Here is a 23,873-nt window from a genome sequence, read left to right as displayed (position 1 = left end):
TTTAGAGTAATTTTTAGATTTTTTTAAACCTTTTAAAGCAAATGACTTCTTAATATCTTTTTGTTACTCTTGGGGTCTCTGAGGTGACTCTTGAGAATCAGTGTGGTCCTGACTCATCTCATGTGTCTTTAAGCCCCAAGTGGTAGGACCATAGTGACACAGAGCCAATGGAAAGTAATGGGCACTGCCAGAGGTCTGTGGAGGATTTGAATCCAGTGGTGCCCATCACTCTACAGACTGCATTGACATTTTAGGTGTGCCAGTGTTTTTCAGGTGAATCACTAAAGCCAAAGTCTGTACCTCCTCTGTCTTCAGTAGGCCTTAATAATGTATTTCTGATGTGTAGATTTAAAGCAAAATTAAGTCCTGTTTCACCAGGCATGCATACTGAATTTTCACAAGTATTTTGCATTTATTAAATCCTACTGAAATCAGTAGAAGGTACCTAGAGTTTTTAGAATCATATTTTCCTGTGAGTGATTTCATTCACATAAATGCAACTGTTTTACAGAGGAGTATTTGCAGTCATGTCAAAGTCTATATCCTTTATCCTCTGCAAATTTTTAAAGTAATAGCTAAAGAGCAGCATCTTCACTCCCCTATGCATTTTAACAAGCTGAAGGCTGCAGTGCAATACAGTAGATTCAGATCTTCAGGCTGATTCCCTCACAGTTTTGCTTCCCCTTCCTGGGATTCCATTTCTTTCCTACCCTTACTTCAGACCTTTGAAAAGAGGATCTTTAAGGCTCAACAGGAAAAAAGAGGAGAGCTAGCAATGTGGCATATGGACAAAGGTGACTGGCTTTCTTCATGTTTAATGGATGTGAATAGATAGCACATGTTTGCAGTCCTTTTTTTGGCACAGATATACTTTGATTTCTAGCCCTAGGTTTAGTTTTTTATTCAGGGTAAATATTTTAAAGTTTGAGTTCTTTTTTTTTTTTTTTTTTAATCTGTTATTTTAATTCTTCTATACAAAAAAAAATCCTTTTATGTTCTTGTCTTGGAGCTTTCAGACAATATATGAAACGGAACTGTCACAATAAGAGTGTGCATTTCCTTTAACAGGAAGGGAATATTTACCTTTATTTTCCTAGCTAAAGAAGGATACCTGGCCTAGACACCATTGGACATGGACTATGGCCTTCTAAACTTGCTTCTCCAGAACAGATTGGTCATACCACTTTTACATAATGCTTGTCCCTTTGTCTCTTCTGGGTCCCTGTGGCATCCCTGTGTCTTTCAGGCACAATCATTTATCTTCTGAGTATCCAAAATAAATTGTGTAGTATTGGCGACTTGCCAGAATGATAATGGTGTGATGCTGAGATCATGCACTGCATGCTCTCAGGTTTGATACCAGAGAGAGTGAGGTCGTTCAAGGGTACAAAGACTTTTGTGGTATTAGACAATTGTACACAATGGAGGGAGCCATGCTTGGCTGTTTTTCTAAGGAGAACTGTCTGAGGAGGTCCAAACCAGAGCCATGCAGGCAACTGACAGTTGAGCAGACACCATCAGTTTTTGTGGTTGCTTCTTGGCTTTCATTTCCTTAACAGAATAAAAGTACCAGATGGTAGCAGAGGGTGAGTTTTCCTCAAATGAAAAGATTTTAACAAACTCTTTCATAGCACAGAGGCAAAAACAATACAGTACAATAAATAGACACAGAAAACAAACATGCCTGGTTGTTGATGATAAGTGTTTTAAAGGATTGAGTAGAGAAGACAGAAAATTAGGTTAGGGTGGAGCAGGGTATACATTATATGGTACAAGCAACTACAATCATTACAAGGAGTAATGGATACAAAATAAAAGAAGGTATATTTAGATATTAAGAAGAAATTTTTCACTATGAGGGTGGTGAGACATTGGAACAGGTTACCCAGGGAGATTTTGGATCCCCCAACCCTGGTGGTGTTCAAAGCCAAGTTGCATAAGGTCTTGAGCAACCTGGTCTAGTGGGAGTTGTCCCTGCCCATGGCTTGGGACTAGATAATATTTAATATTTAGTACAACCTCTTAACATTCTATGATTTTATGATTCCATGATTAAAATAAGAAAAAAATTTATGGCTATGAGTAAATGTCATAGATTCTGTGGAAGAGTTTGTGTGGTAGCAGGAAAACACCCTCCAATGTCTGCAGCCATTTCCAGGCCAAGCTGGACAAAAAAGCTAGAAAGTAATTTTGCATTGGTAGGGATAAGGATAATGGTGCAGCAGATACTCCTTTTACTCTCTTGTGGAATGAACCACCTTTCAGTGGTGCCCAGCAACAGACAAGGAGTGGCCATAAACTAAAATTCAAAAAGTTCTGCCTGAACATGAGGAAGAACTTCTTTACATTGAGGGTGGCAGGAACAGACTGCTCAGGGAGGTTGTGAAGTCCCCCTCTCTGGAAACATTCAAAACCCACCTGAACACATTCCTACGTAATCTGCTCTAGGTGATCTTGCCTTGACAGGAGGGTTGGACTAGATAATCTCCAGAGATCCCTTCCAACCCTAACAATTCTGTGATCCTGTGATTCTCTGAGAAAGGCAAAAATTAATCACAGCTGTAAAACTGGCACTCAGCTATGTTGGGTTTTTCCCCCAGCTTTGCCTTTTGTCTATACAAGGAGCCTTGATATTTCCACCTCAGCTTAGTGCAGAGCTGTTACTTGGGCTTCCTTTTGTCAGGACAGTTGGCAAAACACTACCATATTCTTTCTTCATAAACAGTAACCAGTTATTCCTATGGGCAGGAATGGGCATCTAACATACTTTAGATATTTAAAAATTATTTGTCCAACTAAGGCACAGAAGGCTATACTTAGTGGAGAGAAGCAGACACTTTCTTTGCTAGTTGATGTAAGGACTTAAAGATCACAGTTGCCTCTCTCAAACACTGTTAGGGCCAAAGAAGGACTGTGCCATGAGATAAGAACAGAATGGAGCAACAGGATGGCCCTAATTCCAAGCCTGGCAGAAGTGAGGTCTGGCTAACCCATCTTGGGTAATACATCCAGACAAAAATTCTCACTGTGGCAAACTGTAAAGAAACAACTACTTGTAAACATATTACTGCTCCAACAAAGATCACCCCAAGTTATGGGACAGATGGCATCTGGGATCACCGAAGTGCCCCCCCTGAATTTTCCTGCATGGATGCCTGGAACTCGGATTGTAAATGACAAGAGCTTGATATAAGAGAAAGGTGGTTCTACTGTCCAAATGCTATCCCAGACTTTGGGGGATGTAAACAAGTCCAGGGGAGAAGAATGCATCTCTGCTAATGGACATAAAGAATGCAGCCACAAGGAAAGCAAACCCAGGAACTGTACTGAAATCAGCTCTGACCAGGTAAAGAGTAATTCCAGAAGGGGGAGATCACGATGACCAACTCATGGCCCATCTACCCAAGAAACTCGCCAACCCAAAAGAGGAGAAAGGCTGAGAATGCAGACTAATTAGTGCTAGAGGAAAGAAAATCATTTGGCCAATAAACATTAATTCCTTTGTTTGGTAAAATGTATAAATAGTGAAAAGTTTTGAATGACCTCAGGACTCCCTACCATCGAGAAGCCCAGGGTGAAAAAGGACCAGTGAGATGCTGCTGGATCCATGAGTGGTGACGGTTTTGATCTCTCTCTCTCTTTCTCTTCTCCCCACCCTCCTTTCCTCTCTGTTTCTTTCTATCTCTCTACCTCAAGTTTTATTGTTAAATAAAATCCATACTATTGACTTCGACACATGCTCTCATTTGCACCTTAATTCAGACAGAGGCATCTCTTAATAATCAGATCTTAACAGTTGTGACAGATTTTTCCATTTTTATAGGCCTAGACCCACAACATATTTAAATTGCAGTGTTTCAGGACCTCTCATAATTAATTTCCATAATCCATCATTTTCATTGAATCTTCACCTCATCCTCTGAATAGTAGCCTGAAACATCATACTTTAAGTGACATATATTATTTTGCCATTAATGCCACCTGGTGCATATATTGTATGTGGTGACATTTTATTAGTTGCCCAGTACCAAGAGTATATATAAATAATTTCCTCTTCCCTGTCATAATCTTTGCAGAAGGTTTGGCTGAGGAAAGCAGATATATGTACTAGTGGGCTTGATTTCAGAAGATTTTACTACAGACACTGCTAATATAGCAGAGTTGGCAGTACATGTACTGTGCTTCTTTATTTCTAGCCTTCGCTTCCCTGATCCTAGATAACTGAGAGGAGGAACTGAAACACTAATTAGTGAAAGCAGACTGTACATCCAATTCCCTCCCTCATCCTCTCCTTAGCTGCATAAACTTTTGCCATCCAGTCTGTTATTCTGTTGGCTCAGAACTGTCATCCTGGATATCGCAGTTTTCTTCAATATCCTGTAAGCCATTTCTCTTTTACTGAGAAGCTCCCTCCCACTGACGATTCATGGTTGTTTGCAAAAGTCTTACTATTTTTACACTCAGTAGGTCCATTTTGTCCTCTGCCCAAAGTAAAATTTTCTAATGCTTCATAGCACAGAAGCCACTACCAATAGGTCTATTCACAGACCCTAAATTCTTCTTTTTTTCTTCTTTAGCCAGAGTTCAGCAACCTTTGATCTATGCTGTCTGTCCTTAGCCGAGACTGATAACCTCCACTGCTTAGAACTACTCTCCCTCATCCATTTAGTTGCTGCCACTTAATCAGAACTTATAAACATGCTCCTCCACTCACATGCGTATACGTATGTACAGCTATATGCACATCAGTCACCGAAAAAGGACAGAAACAATGCAAACAAGTGGGAGAGCTCTCTGAGCAAGTTAATCATGGGTGAGCAATCTCATGTTCTCTCTCTGGAAGATAATCTGAGCCATTTCTTCTGGTAGGGGTCTTGCTTTTCTGCTGAATTTGTGCCTGTTGTATGCTCTGGGGAACTACAATAGCTCCTGTGCTGCTACTCGTCAGAGGGATTTCTGTGGGAGGAGGTAGAACTGTTTCTTTTTCAGGGCTACTACTGAACATGTTTCACATGAAGATTGCAAAGGATGTGGATGAAGTCAGGCAAGGTACAGTGTTACAGCACTGGCATCTCCGAGTTTATGTCAGGAGGCTCTGAGGTGGCAGTGAGCAGCATCCTTCAAGAAGTGATAGGAGCAACTTCCTAGGGGATAGAGAAAATTGAGTGGAGTTTATTTTAGCTGAGAATGCTATTGAGTAAACTAAACCCAAACCTGCAGTGAAGATCTGCCTGCAGTGATACTTGGGCAAAGAGCTGTGCATGATACAGAAATACCAACTTTGGCTTGTCAGTCTTACAGCTGAGTATTCTGAGGCAGGTTGTTATTCACTGATTGAGCTGCAAAAGAGGATGATTCACTGCTCCTTTTCTGGGTTTCTGAGAGGAAATTGATGGGGGATTCTCAGTGTTCTGCAGAGCTAGGTAGAGTCAAACACTAATGCTTCACCTTCTTCTACCTGTCCCTCAGAGAAGAGGTGAAGAGGGAGGGACATGAGACTAGCACAGGGTTTTTTCCACTCTGTTCCTCCAGATTTTTTCCCTTTCTGTTTAGGGGAAGTGCAGAAGAGAAGCAATAGAAAACTGGCACCACCAAACTCAGTGAGAATTTTGCCACTGACTGCTCTGCAGAAGGATTTAATTTCTAATGTTTTAAATATAGAACAATGGGTTTGTAGTCATTAAAATGGGAGATTGAAACAAAGCTACATATCAAACCATCTTGAAACAAATAAAAATACCAAAAAGCCATGATGTGAAAAGGTCATGCACTTGCTAAGTGTTCCTCCTTAAATGCATGAAGATTTAGGGATGTATGGGAGAAACTAGCTGTTTATTTCTTTTAGCTATAAATATAATGAAAAAGGGAGTTCCTTAAATTTACTTTACTGCTTATTTTTAACATTAAATACGTTTTTGAATACTGCCTAGTTGTCAGAATTAATGATGTACATTGGAAATGCTTCAGCAATTCTAAGAGTTGTTTTATGACTATTTCATTACTTAAGGAGAACTTACATGCCTAAATCCACTTAACAGCTTTGAAGCTCTTGATCTCTAAGAAAACTCTTCAACATGTGAGTGTGCTGTGTTTTTATAAACCAGTAAGGAGTTTATATTGAGACAGATAAGAGTATGTATAAGACTCATGTTGTATGCCACAAACTTATTTATTTTTGTGGATTGTGATTATGCAAGTGTATTCAAGAAAAAACATGATGGACTTGCATAATCACTGAAATGACAGGATGGTAAACCAGTGTAGTTACTTTCACAGATCACTTGGAAAACTGCCTGTAGTAATGCTGGCACTGAAGTTCCTTTTTCACATAAAACCCCCCCACATTTTAAATTAATGTACAGTTTAACCTGTGCACACTGTTTCAGTTCAGAATTAATCATTATATATGTAACATGTAAGGTTAATCCTTCTGGTTGTTTAAAAGAATAATAAGATAACATGTACAAAGGGTGAATAATAGAATAAAACTGCAGCTTAGAAGGGGATGTATGGCAGTGATAGATACCATTTTAATTTTAATGATTTTATTCTTTGCACTGGTGGGATAGCAATATTAACTAGAAATTAATTTTAAAAATATGTAAAAGCCTTATGGGTGGGAATGAGGGCAAAAATAGATAGCTATGCATAGGTGTGGTTGTACAGACATAGACATAGAAGGAACAGAATTCATTTGGCAGTCTTATGAGGCTGGCAATTAAATGTACTGATAGGAGTTGATCACCTTAGGCACTTTATAATCAGAAGAAAAAGAGACCAACAAGAGGTGATTCATGTAATTTTAAGATAGTCATTGATGATAACTCAAAACCTTGGTCATTTAAATGTTAAGATTCCAGCTGAATTCACACTGGAAATACTGAATAACACACTGTGGTTGTGCATTTTCAGTAAGCCTTACTCTTCCTGTAGGTTTAAACCCCCATCATGGTCATAATGAGAAGCATTTGAGTTTACAGGCACACCAGATTTCATCTGCTTAAAATAAAATTCTAATTAGTCAAAGCTGAAAATTGGACAGAATCACAGAATTAAGAAGGTTGGAAAAGACCTTTGAGATCATTGAGTCCAACCTATGACCAACACCACCTTATCAACTAAACCATGGAACTAAGTGCTGTGTCCAGTCTTCTTTTAAATACCTCCAGGGATGGTGACTCCACCACCTCTCCGGGCAGCCCATTCCAGTGCCCCATCGCTAATTTTGTGAAGAATTTTTTTCCTAATGTCTCACTTAAACTTTCCCTGGCACAGCTTAAGTCTGGGTCCTCTCATTCTGACAGTGTTTCCCTGGCAGGAGAACATAGAGGTCTGAAGAGTTGCTACTTCATTGATATTTAGTAGAGCATATTAATTCAGTATTCTGCAGTAGGTCAGTGACAAGAGTTCCCTTTAAAGAATTTCTACATTATAAAAATACACTGCAGGTGTATATCTCATCATCTCTTACAAACAGTTCTTCACTTTTGGATGTATCTGAGTCCCATAATTAAAGAGATGGTTTTCAAAAAAGACAAATTTCTTCATACTTGATCTAATCAAAATGATATAAATCTATCACTTTAAAAAAATCTGGAATTTCTGTATTTTCCCATTTTTCAGGAATGATTATAAATAAAAATGTTACTTGGAGATATATATTAATGTGACAGTTTTTAAAAGTGCTATAGATCTTCTTTGGAAAAATAAAATAAGTGGAATGATTTTCAGATAAGAAAATCATCTGAATTTGCAGAACTTGCACCAATATTGTCAGACATGTTATTAGTTTATCATTTAATTACAGCCTATTTCTTTCCTAGAGTCTTATGAGATACCTTAAAATTCCACTGAGAATTATCAAATAAGAATTATATATTACAAATATAGGACAGCAGCATTTTTCTATCAAAGGATATTCCTTTGTTGTTCAAAAAAATGTTTGATGCTCATATTTTTAAAGAAATCCTTTGAAGTTCACTTCAATAGAAACTCTTGCCATACAGACCAGACAAGATTTCGTTTACTAATTAGCTGCTTCATTTTGATTTAGCATATAACAAAATCGAATCACAAATATAGATTTTTTTTTATTAATTAAACTTTCAAAAACAGCTGTGTATGTGCTGATGGCAAACTTTTAACCTGTCTTCTTCTTTTATTTAATTTTTTTTCTTCTCAATTCCCAGCCTGATTTAATGTTCTACGTTTTCAGGCAGACACTGCACTCACCAGCTGAAGAGCAGGAGCTAGAAGTGAGGCTCATACAAATCCTTATTGTAGAATGAGTTTCATGGCCCATGAACAGCAATTCCCCTACAATTTCCCCTCACAGTTCTGTCAAATGCTCTTACAAAGTTCACCATGGTACTAAACCCGTTTTTCCTCCTTTGCTCTTATTCTGCTTTTCTGTCCTTCCCCTGGTGTGAACATTTCTTAAATCCCTCCCTGTATGCTTTCACATCAAGAAAGTATTTCTGAAGGCAAAATTCATAAAGGACATATGGGACATATGGGAATAATTTTTGAAAGAATGGGTTATAGGAAGAAGAGCATTTTAAGAGTTCAGGAATTTGTAGGAAAGGAAAATTACATATTTTTTACTCTCCCTTACTTAATCAATTTCTTTCTATCCATGTCTCTTCTCAGTATTGAGGAGATGCCCCAAAATTTATAATTTTCATCCAAAGTCACACATTACCTTTACTGTGTGTCTTTACTGCTTGATCAACCCCATTTATTTTGTGTAATCCCATCCATCTCTAGTAGCATTCAGAGAAGCAGCTCTTGTTTAGGTTGTGTTAAAGCTGTCAGTGTTACAAATCAGCTTTACATGCAACTGAACTACTCTTTTTGTTTGCTGGGTGTAGATGAGCAGAAGGTAACACAGCTCTGTGAAGCTGAAATGGTGAAAGGAATCCAAAAAATTGTCTTGTACCTGTCAGAAATTGAAAATAGTTCATGCCTCAAACATTTATATAAAGTTTTGCTCATTATAAAGAAGCTACAACCGTAGGAGCTTCTCTGAAGAGTGGGACTTTGAACTGAAAGTCAAACTGTTGATTAGGTAAAGGGAAATGCATTGTTCAGTCATCTCAGGCTGAGGGAAAGTTATGCATCCACAAAAGGCCAAAGCCACCAGCTGCAACTATCCCTGGTTGAGTTTGGGGTGGGGGAGAGCACAGCTCACAGAAGCCAGGTTTACACAGACTCCCCCCAGCCGAGGGGGGAGGAGGAGGTTTTGGGTGCATGGTGCAGCCTCTGTTGAGAGGCAATAAACACCCATCCTCTGATTACACAAACTGGCCCAGCTGTGGAACCCCCAACCCCACAGGGCACATCCACAGGACTTTCCCATGAGAGGCTTGGCCCCACAGGGCTGCACGTGGTGCAACAGACCCAGAGTCTGCTGTGAGAGACTGACCCCCACCCCAGGGGGACATGGCCAGACATGCCCACCCAGCCTGAGCATGTACACCCGTGGGACTCTGTGCCTTCTGGGGGACCTTCACCACCAAGAGACCAGCTGGAGAGGATCAGCAAACATCTCGGGATCCACAGAGTGGTGATATTTTCCTTATTCTGTCCCTGTCACTCTTTCTGTCCCTCCCACCTATTTTCTACTTCTTTCTTTCTTTCTTTCTTTCTCTTTCTCTCTCTCTCTCTCTCTCATATTTACCATCACATAAAACCCTTACTATTGTCACTGGCATATGGTCTCGTTTGCACCATAATTCAGGCAGAGGCATTTCTAAGAACCTTGAAACTGGATCATGACAGTACCCCTCTACACACAACCTCCCAGCCTTTGAAAGAAGGCTTGATAATACCTGCATTTGGTGCATCTGTTTGTCTTTTCTAGGACCTGCTTGGTTTTATGCCCTAAGTATGACCGTAGTTACGAACACTACACATTATGCTTATTTCTTTTTATATAGCATCTAAATTTTGTACTCTTCTTAATCCTATTTGGAAAAACATTCAAAAAAACCACTGGAAGTTGTGTGGGTGTTTCTAGAATATAACCAGAAGGTTGCATTCTCCTTTGTCCTATGACTCCAGCATCTCCAGGATATTTATGAGACAAGATTCCTGGTCTAGTCCAAATCCAACCTTAATATCATGACTATTTAAAGTGGGGAAATGTCTTCTGCTGCTACCTATGAGATGGAAGCAATTAAAAACAATCAATGTATTTTCATTCTGGGATGCTACTGCGTTTCATTGATACTTCACTGATATTTAGTAGAGCATATTAATTCAGTATTCTGCAGTAGGTCAGTGACAAGAGTTCCCTTTAAAGAATTTCTACATTATAAAAATACACTGCAGGTGTATATCTCATCATCTCTTACAAACAGTTCTTCACTTTTGGATGTATCTGAGTCCCATAATTAAAGAGATGGTTTTCAAAAAAGACAAATTTCTTCATACTTGATCTAATCAAAATGATATAAATCTATCACTTTAAAAAAATCTGGAATTTCTGTATTTTCCCATTTTTCAGGAATGATTATAAATAAAAATGTTACTTAGAGATATATATTAATGTGACAGTTTTTAAAAGTGCTATAGATCTTCTTTGGAAAAATAAAATAAGTGGAATGATTTTCAGATAAGAAAACATCTGAATTTTCATTATTTTGAGTAGTCTTTCCATATCCTTTTGGTTAGATAGGTTTAACCACTGGTTTTACCGTAGTGAAGGAAAAAGGGATATCACAGCTTGGCTGCAGTAAAGGTAGTCTGGCAGATGAAGTTGGAGAACAGATGCTTTGTAAGAAAAAGGGAAGTAAAAAGCCAATCACTGCCCCTGGCCCTCTGAATTAATGGCAATCAAAGTCTCTGATTAGCTCTGCTATCCCCCTGCCCAAGGCAACAGAGCCTAAGTTGTCAGCAGTTTCCAGTGCTATTTCAGTGAGGGAGAAATACTTCTATAATTCTCCTCTGTGTGTTAAATTTTGTTTGATTGGAAGCCACTTTACTAGAAAGTAGGCTTTGAGCCTAAGTGCAAAAAATATTTTCTTGCTTCTAATTATTCATCTGATCACTTCTTTAATGGAGTATTTGATTTGTTTCAAAGTAATCTCTGCTTTTTATATGTAAATCATGAGTTTGAGAGTGTGCTAATTAAATTATGCAAGGAGAATGCAAGAAAAAAGCTGTTCTAATCAAAAGGTGGAAATACCATTAAAATGTTTGATATTTATTTATATAGGCTTCCAAAGGAGGTAGCAATTGCCAGTCTGAACTACACTCTACACCATGTTCCCAAGACAAATGCAGTACATACAGTAACTAAGAAGATGAATGCACTCTGTGAGGCAAGGCATTGCAATGAAAAACCAATAATTGATATAAATGACCAGTGTGACCGGAAAAGATCTTCATTAATTACAGGTTATTTGGAGTTTTCTTATTTTCCTAATTGCAGAAACCAATAATAGATGCAAATGTCTAGTCTGATCCAAGAAAATATTTTCATTATCTGGGTGGAGTTGTCTTAATTGCCTAAAGTACACATTTGGCAGTTTTTAGTTCAGAAGGGAAGTTATCAAAGAACTGAAGTATTCTAATTTTTCTAATGCTGATCGAGTACTTCTCTAAGTTTTAAACAGCTTAAGAATACCAGAGCTGTGAAAAAGTGCTGAAATTTAGCTCAGCCATCTAAAGAAATTCAGAGCACATGTGTTATAATAATCATTGTACTAAGATAAAAAGCTGCAGTAAGTACCAACAGAATATACAGAGCTTAGCTGTGTATAAAATTTTTCCATGAAGGAGGGTTTTATCTTAGTGTATTTTCCAGGAAATACAATGATAGTAAGAAGTAATTAATGTAAGAAATGATAGTAAGAAAAAATGTTTCCTTCCATGAAGAATTGCTTTTTTAGAATCTCATTTTCCAGGTTCTCATGCTGTTTGTAAATACCGACAGCAAGTTGTCCAAAGACAGAAGTGGATGCTTTCACATGTATATTTCTATAGAAATAAAAGAAAAGAAGCTTAGGTGGGCATATTTTTTGCTGTTTCCATGCATGTTTTTCCTTGAAGCATTTGGATTTTTTTTTTTCACTATCATGTCTTAAAAATGAAGTGTTCCCCATGTCTCTTTTTTTTTCTTTTCTTGTTCTTCTTTTATGTTAAAATGTTGGATTTTTAGGGCTTTCTCAGTAGTTGAGAATTGAAAATAGTGCTTCATCATTGTACAAGAGGTTGCAGGCAAATAGAAACTCAATCTCTACTTATCATGAATTACTCTCTACTTTGTTTTTTCATGAGCTCAAAGGTAAAGATATGCCTTGCAGTCTTCCTAACAGCAGGATTTACATTTTCAGTCCTCCAACTCACTCTGAGTACTGTAAGCTTTCTCCTGCCTCCTGTCACTTCATACTATCAGCAGAACACCCACGTAAGTCATTCATGAGACGTGAACACTATTGTGAGGAGAGCTGGGCTACAGCACATGTGGCTAGTGCTGAGCCATATCCCCACACAGCGTATGCAGAGGTAGTAGGTACCAACTGATATGAGCCACTCGCTCATTGGAGTTGACACAGCCACAAAGCCACGCTGAAATGGAATCTCCACTGAATTCTTGAGAAAGTGGTTTAAACTGTGAGAGGGCAAAAAGGGAAGGGAAGGCAGCATATTTCATTACTCTCCAACTCAGCTACACCTGTCTTGGTACATGGGTAATTTCCTGAAAATAGTATCAAGAATTCTGAAGGATTTTATGATGATCCTGAGTACTAACTGCAGAATAAGGTGCAATACTTACATTACGGTCTGTTGCTCTTTCAGCTCATGACTTACTCATTATAATAAGAGCGGCCTTTTCCTTCATATTTATAAAGCAGCTAGTAAATGTACAGTATTGGAATAACATAAAAATAAAAATTATTCTAATGAATTGAGAAATAAAAGGGCAAAGAAAACAGAGGCAGTGAAAATGGCTGATTCACACCTGGTTAATAAATGATATTTCAGAGACATGATTCTTGAATTGAAATGTAAGTGAAAGAGTAAGTAGTCTACTGAAGCAGTTTCAGGGAGGCCTTCCAGGTGAGATCTTCGAAGGCATATAGTTCAAGGAACAACTGTTAATTGAAAATTGTTGGAAGTGAAGTTCCTAGAGTTGTAAAATGTGAAAGTTACAGAAATTTTGAAGGCATGGAAATAATTATGGCACAAGTAGGATCCAGATTCTTTCCATTGTCACTCACCCTCCTGAAATTTGGGGGAAAGTTGAAGCTTAATAATCAATTACTTGTCAAAATTATATTTAGTGTGTATCTGAAAGAGTCAGCAATATATTATGTACAAGAGCTCATAAATGGCGCAGCTTCTAGATAGTAGCAAATAGATTTAGTATTGGAGATGGAGCTGTCTTGCTACAGAGTAAGTACAACATTATTACTCTTTTTTTTCTTTTGTGGTTTACATACTTTCAAAATATAAATATGAAAACATGACACACATAAAATAGGAGACTATATCTAGAGGATTTGGCAACTGTATGTAAACACAGATAGTGCTGTAATGCTGATAGTGAATCAGCTGGAGTTTTCAGAGAAGAAATTAGAAAATATAGATTTAAAATGTCAGGCACATCCACTGTAAGGTGATTGACTGAAGGCAGCATCAGCAATTGGCTATAATTTTGGCCTGCCCTGTAAGTGGCTATTTATATAAATGTGTGTATGTGCATACATAAATTGTTTATATAGTTATGTATTTATGTAGTGTTTATCCATAATATGAGCAGCTGGGAGTGTTTCTACACCTCTTCCTGTACCTGAGGTTCACAAATTGGCTAAGCTTGGAAGGCAGCACAGGGGGACTTCTGGTCCAACCTCCCTGCTCAAGCAGGATCACACTAGAGCACGTGGCACAGGATTGTGTCCAGGCGGTTCTTGAATATCTCCAGTGAGGGAAACTCCAGAACCTCTCTCAGCAACCTGTTTCAGTGTGTGGTCACCAACGCAGGTAAAATGCACTAAGGTTAATACATATAAAATGCATTAAGGTTAAATGAATTTTAATATATATAAAATGCACTCAAGTTAAATGCATTTAGCGTTGTGATTTTAAGCTAGTTCAGTATTTTTTATTGTGAGAGGAAAAGAACTTGTGTACTTTCTCTTTGCAAGTACTCTGGGATTAGGAAGCATATTTATCCCCATAGGACACATAGGTAATTAATCACATCTTAGTAAAGTACAGAGTGAATTTCCACCCTACAGCTTTGATGAAGTCACTAGATATAAAACAAAAATTAATTTGGCCTATTTAATTTCACATTTTAGTCATTAATCATTTTGACTTATATTTTCTGAATTGATCTATATGGCTATATTTGGGGAAAAAAATTAAAACTTCATATTATTTGGGTTCTGCTTTGCATTTCATAGTATGTAGCTTTAGAGTAAATTACTGCTGAGGTGATGATATACTTATTAGCAGTTCTAAAAATCTGACAGGTAGGTAACAATTTCTGTGCATTGTTATTATCGTGAACAATTTAAGTAGTATTTTTAGATTTCTTTTATGTTGCAGCAGCTGCTCTCAATTTCTGTAAGTCAGATTGCAGTCGCTGAAAGGCTGCTTACTTCCTCTCTCTCTCTTCTTGCAAAGAAAATGACATACTGTGTTAGCTGATTTATAAACTGGTGGGGAGGAGGGTAGTTTAATTTCAAAGAAGCCATTATTTCATGGATTTTTAGGGCAGAAGAGTCACCATTTTCTTTTTGACTGTTCTATTAGAAGTTTGTGGGAGGAGAAAAGTGGCTGCTGTTAGTAAGAGGCGTACAGAAGTGTATCTATGCTACAGCTTTATTCTGTTTTTGCAGGATGTGAATTAACAGGATGCAGCTAGTCTGAAAGAGGCATATGCAACACATTCTTTAGTCCTATAGCAGAAATAGAACTTTGACTTTCAAATCTAGGATGTAAGGGAAAAAATGTATCTAATTTCTGACAGAAACTTTGGACTTAAAGGCTTGGTTACTCAAAAAACTCTTCAAGATAAGAGTTTTTCATTTCTCTTCAGTAGACTTTCTATCATTATTTCAATCTGTTTACTTCCTAAGTGTGTATTTTCTCATTCTTTCTGTCTTATTGACTTTACTTTGTTCCTTTGATCAGAACTCAGTTTGCTGTTTTTTAAAGTAGCTTTTAATTTTTAAATCAAAATTATCTATTCTAAAAGGCAGGAGAGTCTGTGTAAATATGACAGGTTAATGACTCACCTGTATTTTCAAATATTACAGAGACATTTAGACTGTTGGAAGATAGTTCTTAACAACTGCCAATTTCTCTATTATTTTAGCTATACCATGTCACCTGAAATATTTGTTGCCTTAAAATATGTTGTTGTAGCACAAAGTCTTAATGCATACCTATTGGAGAGCATATTTGCATGTCCTGAAATGTTACCATTATTTAGGAATAGTCCCATTTCCAGCTTGTTTTGAGGCTGCATGGTAGGACACCCTGTAAAAACACAGATGCAGTGGCTACCTTAATTTTTGCATCCTAATCAGATGAGGTAGAAGGTGGAAAGAGAAGCACAGTAAAGTGAAACTTGTAGAATATTTTACAAGCCAGGACAGTTTACTGTTTATACTTCTCTTTCTGCCAGGCCAGGGTCACCTCTGCTGCAGCCCGAAAACATTTATAGAAAGGTTTCCAGACACGTATTCTAAAACTTGCAGAGTTATGATGTTTGTGTTTTGGGGAGCGTTTTCCTCCCTTGACTATCACCTTACCATCTAAATTATCTCCTGTATCTGATAACAAAGGTTCTCTGTGCTAAGGTGATCTGAAAGTAACCTAGAGTTTCTAGGGAGATTTTTCGTTGGGCTGTGAATCTTAAAGGGTCTTTACATTCATCTCCACCACATCACTACCCTAAGAACTTCCTCTCTACCATCATAAAAATGTTAAAGCAAGTGTCTGTAGACAAAATTGCTGAAGAACCACCATGCTCTCATTACACTGGGACAATTGTCCTGCACCATAAAGCCAAGACTGCCTCTCTGTCATCACCAAACATCTGAGCTGTGGCTACTGACTTGTTTCCTTTGTAGTATCTAAAAGCCACCTCTTCCAGCATCTTTAAACTCATCATTTACCATTTCCTCAATGAAGCTGCATTATTTGAATTCATCTAGCATCGAAGTTCCTCTCAAATAAAGTGGATAGTATCTTAGATTTACAATGTTTTTTAATGTCCCATACTGATATATAACTGCATCAGTATAAGATATTAAAAAGTTTGTTCCCATAAAATTTCTGGTTAATGCTTAATAATTTTCAGAAATGTTCAGATTGCAGAGCATGGGAATAATTGCTCAATTCTCCTCACAAGCATATCTTTGTCAGGCAGTCATAAAGTAAGTTGAAAGCAAAATGGTTTATAGAAAATTAGTTACATAGCTTGTAAAATGCTCTACAATGTACTGCAAACAAAAGGGAAAATTTTCTGCAATTTCACAATTTTGTTCTTGCTCAGATGGCCATTAACCAACAAGATGAAAATCAAATTTATCCTATTCACGCTATGAATTATCTGTGATTAGCAGTGTATAGAATGTGATTTTCTAAAGCTTCTTTCATATTCAAGGTATCTTCAAGCACTTTGCAAAAAAAAAAAAAAAAAAAAGGATGAAATAAACACCATAAGTATATACTAAACATGTATAGGATAAAAAAACTTACCCTTTTCTTTAGACCAGGATTGAATCTTTGCTTAGTGACTCTTAGAAATCTTGTGTCATAGAATCCTGAAGTCAAAGGGGTATTGCTATTTCTGGTCTTGTATATTATAATAGTTTGTGAGGCATTTGATGTGTCCTGCTTTCAACATTGAATCAAGAATGACTGGCAGTCATGTTCCTTTCTTAGTGGTGTAAATGCTGTGCATACACCTTAAACTGGCCCTGCTCTATGAAACCATAATCCCTTTATATGTATTTAGGAGCCATGGGCTGACCTCTGAATGTCCAGAAAGAATGAGAATTTACTTACAATACTTCATTTTATTACTATTTGACATAGTATTTTCCAAGCTGCTACAATGAACTTGAGTCATGCTTTGTTAGCTCTTCTGAATAAGGGTTCTATATTCTGTGATGCCCACATAACTCCAGCTAATTGGGCTTTCTGAAGTCACTGGGTACCATAAGATTTGCAGTGCTGTTCCAGAATGTATCTCCACACATGATGGTGATTCTGTGCATGGAGATAACCTGGGACTTGAATTTGCCTTCGTGTCACTGTGGTGGTAGATCTAGGCTGCAACAGGCCCATAAGTAAAAAAGACTGGAGTAGCACAAATTTAAGCTTTTCAGTTGCTGTTCAGTAATATCACCCAACTCTTTTGTGCACATCCAAACAACTTTAACAAACCAAAGTCTGTTCTAACTACCAGAAAGGGTGGTCTTCAAGTAGGCATGTACAGAAAGGAGTACAAATAACATACAGGATCATTATAATGATAGGTGTAAACCTCAGTGATCATGTAGCCAGTACAAGGTCTTTAAACAGCTATAGCTGGAAGCTTGGCTGGAATCTTTTAGCAGGATCTAGCTTCCTTGTGCAAATAGCAAAAGCCAATGAAGATGAAAAAGGAGTAAGAAGCTTGCTAGAGCCATTCCATTATAACACAGACGAGGAGATACTACTGGTTTATGAAGTGTTAAAGTATATCTAAAATATAAAGAAATACAGATACAACTGTATTTTTACCATTGATGAATGCACAACTCAAGAGTATCAAAATCTGAAAAAAAGCTGCTTACCCATGTAGTGATTATTAAAGTCTTTTAGTTAAATGATGTTTACACTGTTCATTAATTGGTTTGGTACTTTCAAGAGCTACCCTGCCAGTTTGACAATTATGCACTCTAAGCTTTTCGCACACTAAATAGCCAAAATAAGCAAAGCTTTTCTACAGATCAGATCCTCACCATGTCTTGCTCAGTACTAATAAGTTTGAGGACTTTTTAGGTAATTTTTTATTCTTCAAGATGATTTTTCCTCTTTTTTTTGTTTTCTTAGACTACCACCAAGACTGTTAATATTATCAGATGCCATCTGAATTTCTGTAGGTCTAAACTGAAACCACTGAGCCCTTTGAAGACACCTCTTTCAAGGTTTCACATGATAATATTAAACGTCATCAGCTGGGTCAGTTTTGAGATAGTAATATCAGGGTAATGTAGCCCATGGGTTCTTTCATTATTAAGTCTGCCAGACCCCACAAGTTTACAACATTTACCATCTTGCTTAGTAAGTAAGACCTATTATGTACTTGAAACAAAAATCCTGTATGAAGGAGGGTGATACAAGGAGTGACCTAATGTGCATATCAAGCCCCCACATGGGATCTAGCATTAGGAAAAGGTAGTTTCATATTCAGTAATTCCAGTTTACTTAGTGACTGCATTTTGCGTGGACCACTGCTTTCCTGAGCCAGTGTCTGTGTGGCTCTGACTGTGCAAAGTGGCAGCTGCTGTGGATGTTCTCCAGGGCAGTGAGCTGGCAAAGGCAAATTTATGTCACTCATCCTTCCTCTGCCATGCAGGAACGTGGGAGGAGCATTAAAGCAATGTACCCCATTCTGATACTACTGGAGTGACAGAAGACCTCTTTACACTGTGCACTGTAATGCTCTGTAAGACTAAGTGAGCCAGGTAGTCTCTACCTGTCAGCAATTGCAGTGTCATTACTTGAATTTTTGGGTGAACCTGGGATATGAAATACAGTTTTTCATTCCGAGTTCCTCATCTGCGCCAAACATGTCCATAGTGTTGAATCAATGAGTAGTATTTTAGAAGTATTTTTTGCAGTCATGAAATTCCCATCTGAGCACAAAACAGATTGGCTCCTTTGTGTATTTCCAAACAATGAAAGAATTTCAGTCATTAACAGTTCGTCATGTACTGGTTTTTATGGCCACTGCATCTTTAATGCACTGTGCCATACAGGTTCTTCATTGTCCTGGACACTGAGAATTAGCATCCTGCATGCAGTCAGATGCCAGCATTATAGGTAATTCATAGTAAATGTAAGAAATTCGTCACTGTTGTAGTTGATTGATGTCAGCAGCAGGGCATTTCACTTGAGACTTCTTCAGCACATAATCTTAAATCAAATTAAATATTAGGTACAATTTACCATTTATCTGGCTGACAGCAACATCAGAATATTTCTTTCATCTCATTCCTACACAGCTTAAGAAACACACATCCAAGGGCTAAAAAAAGGTCAGTAAATTAAACAAGAACAAAAATTGGCATTATGTGTCTTTTTTCCAGTTTGCGTGGAGAATTTTCCATGCCTATGTGCCCTGAAAAGGACTGTAATCCAAATAACACACTGCTGATCCGATGATCCAAAATTTCTTTCAAGGCTTGGGCAAGAGCTGTGGATTAAATTCAGCTTTCACTTAGACCTCATTCCAAATACAGAAATTTGTGAAGAAACAGTGAATTCTCATGGTTGAACGCTGCAGCAGAGGTGTGTCTGAATCGTTTTAAGGGTGCAAATCCAAATTAAAATTCTGTGATGCAGAAAGAACAAACTAAGATTAGAGTAGGGGGAAAGCTGGACACAGTAGGTCTGTGGGTTAGAGTCCTGTGATTGGTCTTCTAAAGATACAGCAGTCTGAGAGGCCAGCGGGAAAGCTGCTAATCATGCGCAGCATTCATGACAAGTGAGCAGCTAGATTCTGACATGACGTAGAAAAAGTCAAGAAACACAGATGCCAATCTGGTCTCTATGAACTGGCCAGTCCTCAGATGTAAAAATGATGATTGATTTTTTTTATTTATTTTTTTATCTCCTCAGCACAGCACTTTTGCTGTGTGTGCAGGGGAGATATTTGCTCAGATACCTCCACCTTGCTGGCCCTTTGTGCTCTCTGTCTCTCTGCCAGCACCTGGGTGCTTTTAGTGTTCCTCACCACAGCTATCTCCTAATTTGTTGCCTCAGCCAGCTGTTCCTGCCTTTACATAGCCTGTGCCTGGCTTGCATCCTGTCTGAGCCTCCTTCCTTATTATCTTAATGTTGAATCACATTATGCCAGTGTAATACTCTCTATTAGCTAAATAGTCTCTTTTCAGTTTAATTGGGAAGGCGACCTTGACAACAAGCTTTATTGAATTTTACTGAAAAATAAAAGGTGCTGCAGTGAGTCCAGAGAAGGGCAAGGACCCTGGTGAATGAGCTGGAGCACAAGTCTTATGAGGAGTGGCTGAGGGAGCTGGGAATGTTTAGCCTGGAAAACAGGAGGCTCAGGGAGGACCTTATTGCTCTCTATAACTACGTGTAAGGAGGTTGTAGCAAGGTGGGGGGGGTGACAGGATGAGAGGAAATGGCTTCAAGTTGCACCAGGGGAAGTTTAAAATAGATATTAGAAGAAATTTCTTAATGGAAAATGTTGTTAAACATTGGAACAGAATGCCCAGAGAAGTGGTGGAGTCACCATCCCTGGAATTTTTAAAAAAACACGTGGCTATGGCACTTGAGGACACAGTTTAATGGTGAACGTGGTGGTGGTGCTAGGTTAGACTTGATGGTCTTAAAAGTCTTTTCCAACCTTAAGCATTCTGTGATTCTGTGAAACAAACTGTGGTTAGGATATTATTTCTGTTACTGCTATTTATTTTCCAGGGTTAAATATGCCACTGGAAAATCTTTTTATGAGTGTCTGTTCTGGTTCTGGCCAGGACAAGGTTAGTCTTTGCAGTAGCCAAAAGGGGGGCATGGCTAGAAGCTAGAGGTTATTCTATACCACGTGATGTCATTGCTGGGGTCAGGGGCAAAGGAGTCTCTTGCAAGCAGGAGTCTTTTCCAGTCAAGTAAGTGTTGCAGAGGGAGTGCTCGGGTAGTGCTGATTCTGAACATTTTGTGCATGGCTCACTCACCTCTCTCTTGTACAGTTGTTATTAATGTTGTTGCTGTGACTGTTCGTTTTCTTATCTCATTGCCATCTCCAGTAAATTGTTCTTATCTCAGCCCGTGATCTTTACCTTTTGTGCCTCCAATTCTCCTCTCCAGCCACCAGCAGGGGAAGGGGACGGGGGGAGTGAGCAAGTGGCGGTGTGGTTCAGAGAGTATCAGTGGCAGCACTAAATTGAGGAGTACCATTCCTAAATCACCACAGTGTCCAGAGGTACAGGCTAGTGACAAAGTGTGTGTATATGTACATGTGTATCGAGACAGTTTATGCATTTTTATTTTTCCCATATTACCATTTTGCTTCCCTGTGAAAGGAGATAAAAGTGCCTTTTGCAGCCTCCCTTACTAGTTTCTTTAGCAAGTACTTTCACAATTGAGACAGAATACTTCATTATTATGATGGAAATTTTGACACCATTAAAAATACAGTGTAAAATATGCAGAGAGACTAACTATCTGGTTAGAATTTGTGTGAAATGGAAATGTAAAGGATGACACCTGTTTTGAATCACACTACTGAAAAAAAATGCATGATTGATGCCAGTAGCCCTATCTTTAATTATTGTATTCTTATAGCTTGCCTTGTGGATTAAAAATAAAAGCAAGACCTTATTTAGCCACTATTTTGGTAACTTACCTGTGCTTTAGGTATTAACCCCTGCTTGTTCTGTAAATTACTGGATGTAAGGCTTTATCTCCTGAACCTCCTTTTCTAGAATAGAATATACAACCATTTTATGTCACTAGGGTCAAAAGGAAGCTGGCTTGCATGAGAAGGGTTTGAGCTGTCTTCTGTCTGTAATGCTACCTGTAATTCACACAAAAAGTCCAGGTATTAAGAGACAAGAGGCAATTCTATCAGGTTGTATGCTTGTAAATATGTGCTTAGTCTCCATTCAGCTTCAATTTAAGGAAGCTATCTTAAACACCAGTGGAATTCAAGATGAAATTAATTATTCAGTAGGCAGGCACAAGGCTTTGCTAAAAGCTGAACAAATACCAGTCCTTGCAGCCTCCCATACGGCCTATATTATGCTCTAATTTCATCAAAAAAGAAACATACAACAACCCTACATATAAACTCAGAAACAAATAAAAATGGCTTTTGCCATTGTTAGCACAATTTAGAAACATACACAAGGAAACATAATGGTACTTAACTTACTTTTATTAAAGACTTGAACTCTATTACTTGTGGGAGTTTGTAAAAAGTTATTAATATTAGTGACCATTCATTCAAAGGTGGATTAATGTAAAATAATTTTGTCTGTTTGACTCTTGTTTCTACTGTGGCTGACCCAGTGAGTTAAGTTTTCAGGGTAAATCCTAAGTCCATGGTCTTTGTGGTGGGGGCTTAGAAGTTATTTCTTTGAACTTCTGCATACTTCTTATGTATCTTATCAGTAATGTTTTGGTATCTCACAGATGTAAACTCCTGGATGGTGCTCTGTGCCTCTGTTTCTCTCCTCTCCTGTGTCACTGCAGCAGCAGTGACACAAAGCTTTAAGTACACAGATATGTGAATTATCTGTGAGTACTTCACAGCTCATTGGCCCAGATGTGTATATCTACTATATGTAGATGTGTTTTATTCATTTAGGCAATAGTTTGACATCAGAGGAATCCCATAATACATCTGTTTCTTGAGAAAAAGCAAAGCACAAGATAGAATTGATGTTACTTTTTCCTGAACAGTAAGTCATCAAGATTTGCGTGAATAAATCATAATGCAGGAGTATTAACCAGGGCCAACTGAGTAGACAGACATGCTCTTTATGCTTTAAAACATACTAAAGTAATGGATACCATATTAAATTATAAACCTTCAGTAAGAAGTCAATTGACAAATAAAAACGGAAAAGTACAAAAAAAATCCCCAAAACTTGCCATGTAAACCAGTTGAAGCAATATATTAAAACATATTTTAAAGATTAATAAATTAGAATCAGATAAAGAAGCTTTAGAATAATACAGTATTAAAGCCAATTATGTTTTGACAGTGTAATAGAACTTTAAAATGCATGTGGTTTGACTCCTTTTGATGATAAAATTTACTCTTTCTTTTGTAGAAAATGATGAGGTCATCTGTGTTTCATATGTTCATACTAAGCATGGTTGCTGTCGATGTGATTGTTGCTGCAAGTAATTACTATAAAGGAGAAAATTTCAAGAGACAATATGATGAATTTTACCTTGCTGAGGTGAGTATGCTAAAACAACTATCTGGGTAATTTTCAAGATAAGCTGAAGTAAAAAATGTGACTGTCAAGAACATTTTAGTATGTAATTTTTTATTCCCTTAAGCATTCCAAGAATACTTTGCTAAGTTGTTCAACTTCCTCTGTCTGACAACGGCTGACAGCTCTATCTTACAACCTTTTGAAAGGTAATTTCCTCAAACAAAATGTTAGTGGTAGTAAGCTGAGGCTTAAGTGTAACATCTGCAGGGAGTGCATGGCTGCCGAGTTGCTATCTTTCTCTAGCAGGAGTGTAACATTCAGAAGAATTTCACTTTAAAAAGATGACAAAACTGTATTTTAAAAATACAGTATAGAAGTTCTTCCTAAATCTTCTTTATTTGGTAGATATACTTAGCTGCCAGAAGGTCCTTAAGCATAACCAAAATAGCGTTACAAATAGTCTGGCTTCAGCAGTCGCAAGAGCACACCACCAAAAAAAAACATTTATGCAGGCATGATTTTTTTAAAGGAGGAGTCTGTGCTCCTGAACAGTGAAGTGGAGGTACAAGTGACAGGAAGCCTGCTTGAGTCATTAGCTGGTCAAAGATCTTACTGTAGATCTAGCACTAGAGATCCTAGAACGTTGCATAGTTGTGTTTTTAGTAATAATTAATTCAGGTAAAGGAAAAAAAAAAAGTAATTGAAGTCTTTGGTACTAATGTACAG

At 37.8% G+C, this 23,873-nt stretch overlaps 1 protein-coding gene across 2 annotated transcripts in view; it reads left to right on the top strand.

Moving 5' to 3' along the window:
• The window catches only part of NALCN (sodium leak channel, non-selective), a gene marked incomplete at both ends in the record, with an annotated part of 224,145 nt that overhangs the window by 90,331 nt on the left and 109,941 nt on the right, over positions 1-23,873 (top strand). For both annotated transcript variants that reach the window (XM_082278001.1, XM_082278000.1), the window contains one exon: positions 23,037-23,168. In XM_082278001.1, the coding sequence (XP_082134127.1) occupies positions 23,037-23,168 (132 nt within the window). The remainder of the gene's footprint in view (positions 1-23,036; positions 23,169-23,873) is intronic.

Source organism: Coloeus monedula (genome assembly GCF_965178545.1).
Source record: "Coloeus monedula genome assembly, chromosome: 3".
NCBI lineage: Eukaryota > Metazoa > Chordata > Aves > Passeriformes > Corvidae > Coloeus > Coloeus monedula.
The sequence above is the reverse complement of the archived record's forward strand: the minus strand, read 5'-3'. Positions and strand labels throughout refer to the sequence as shown.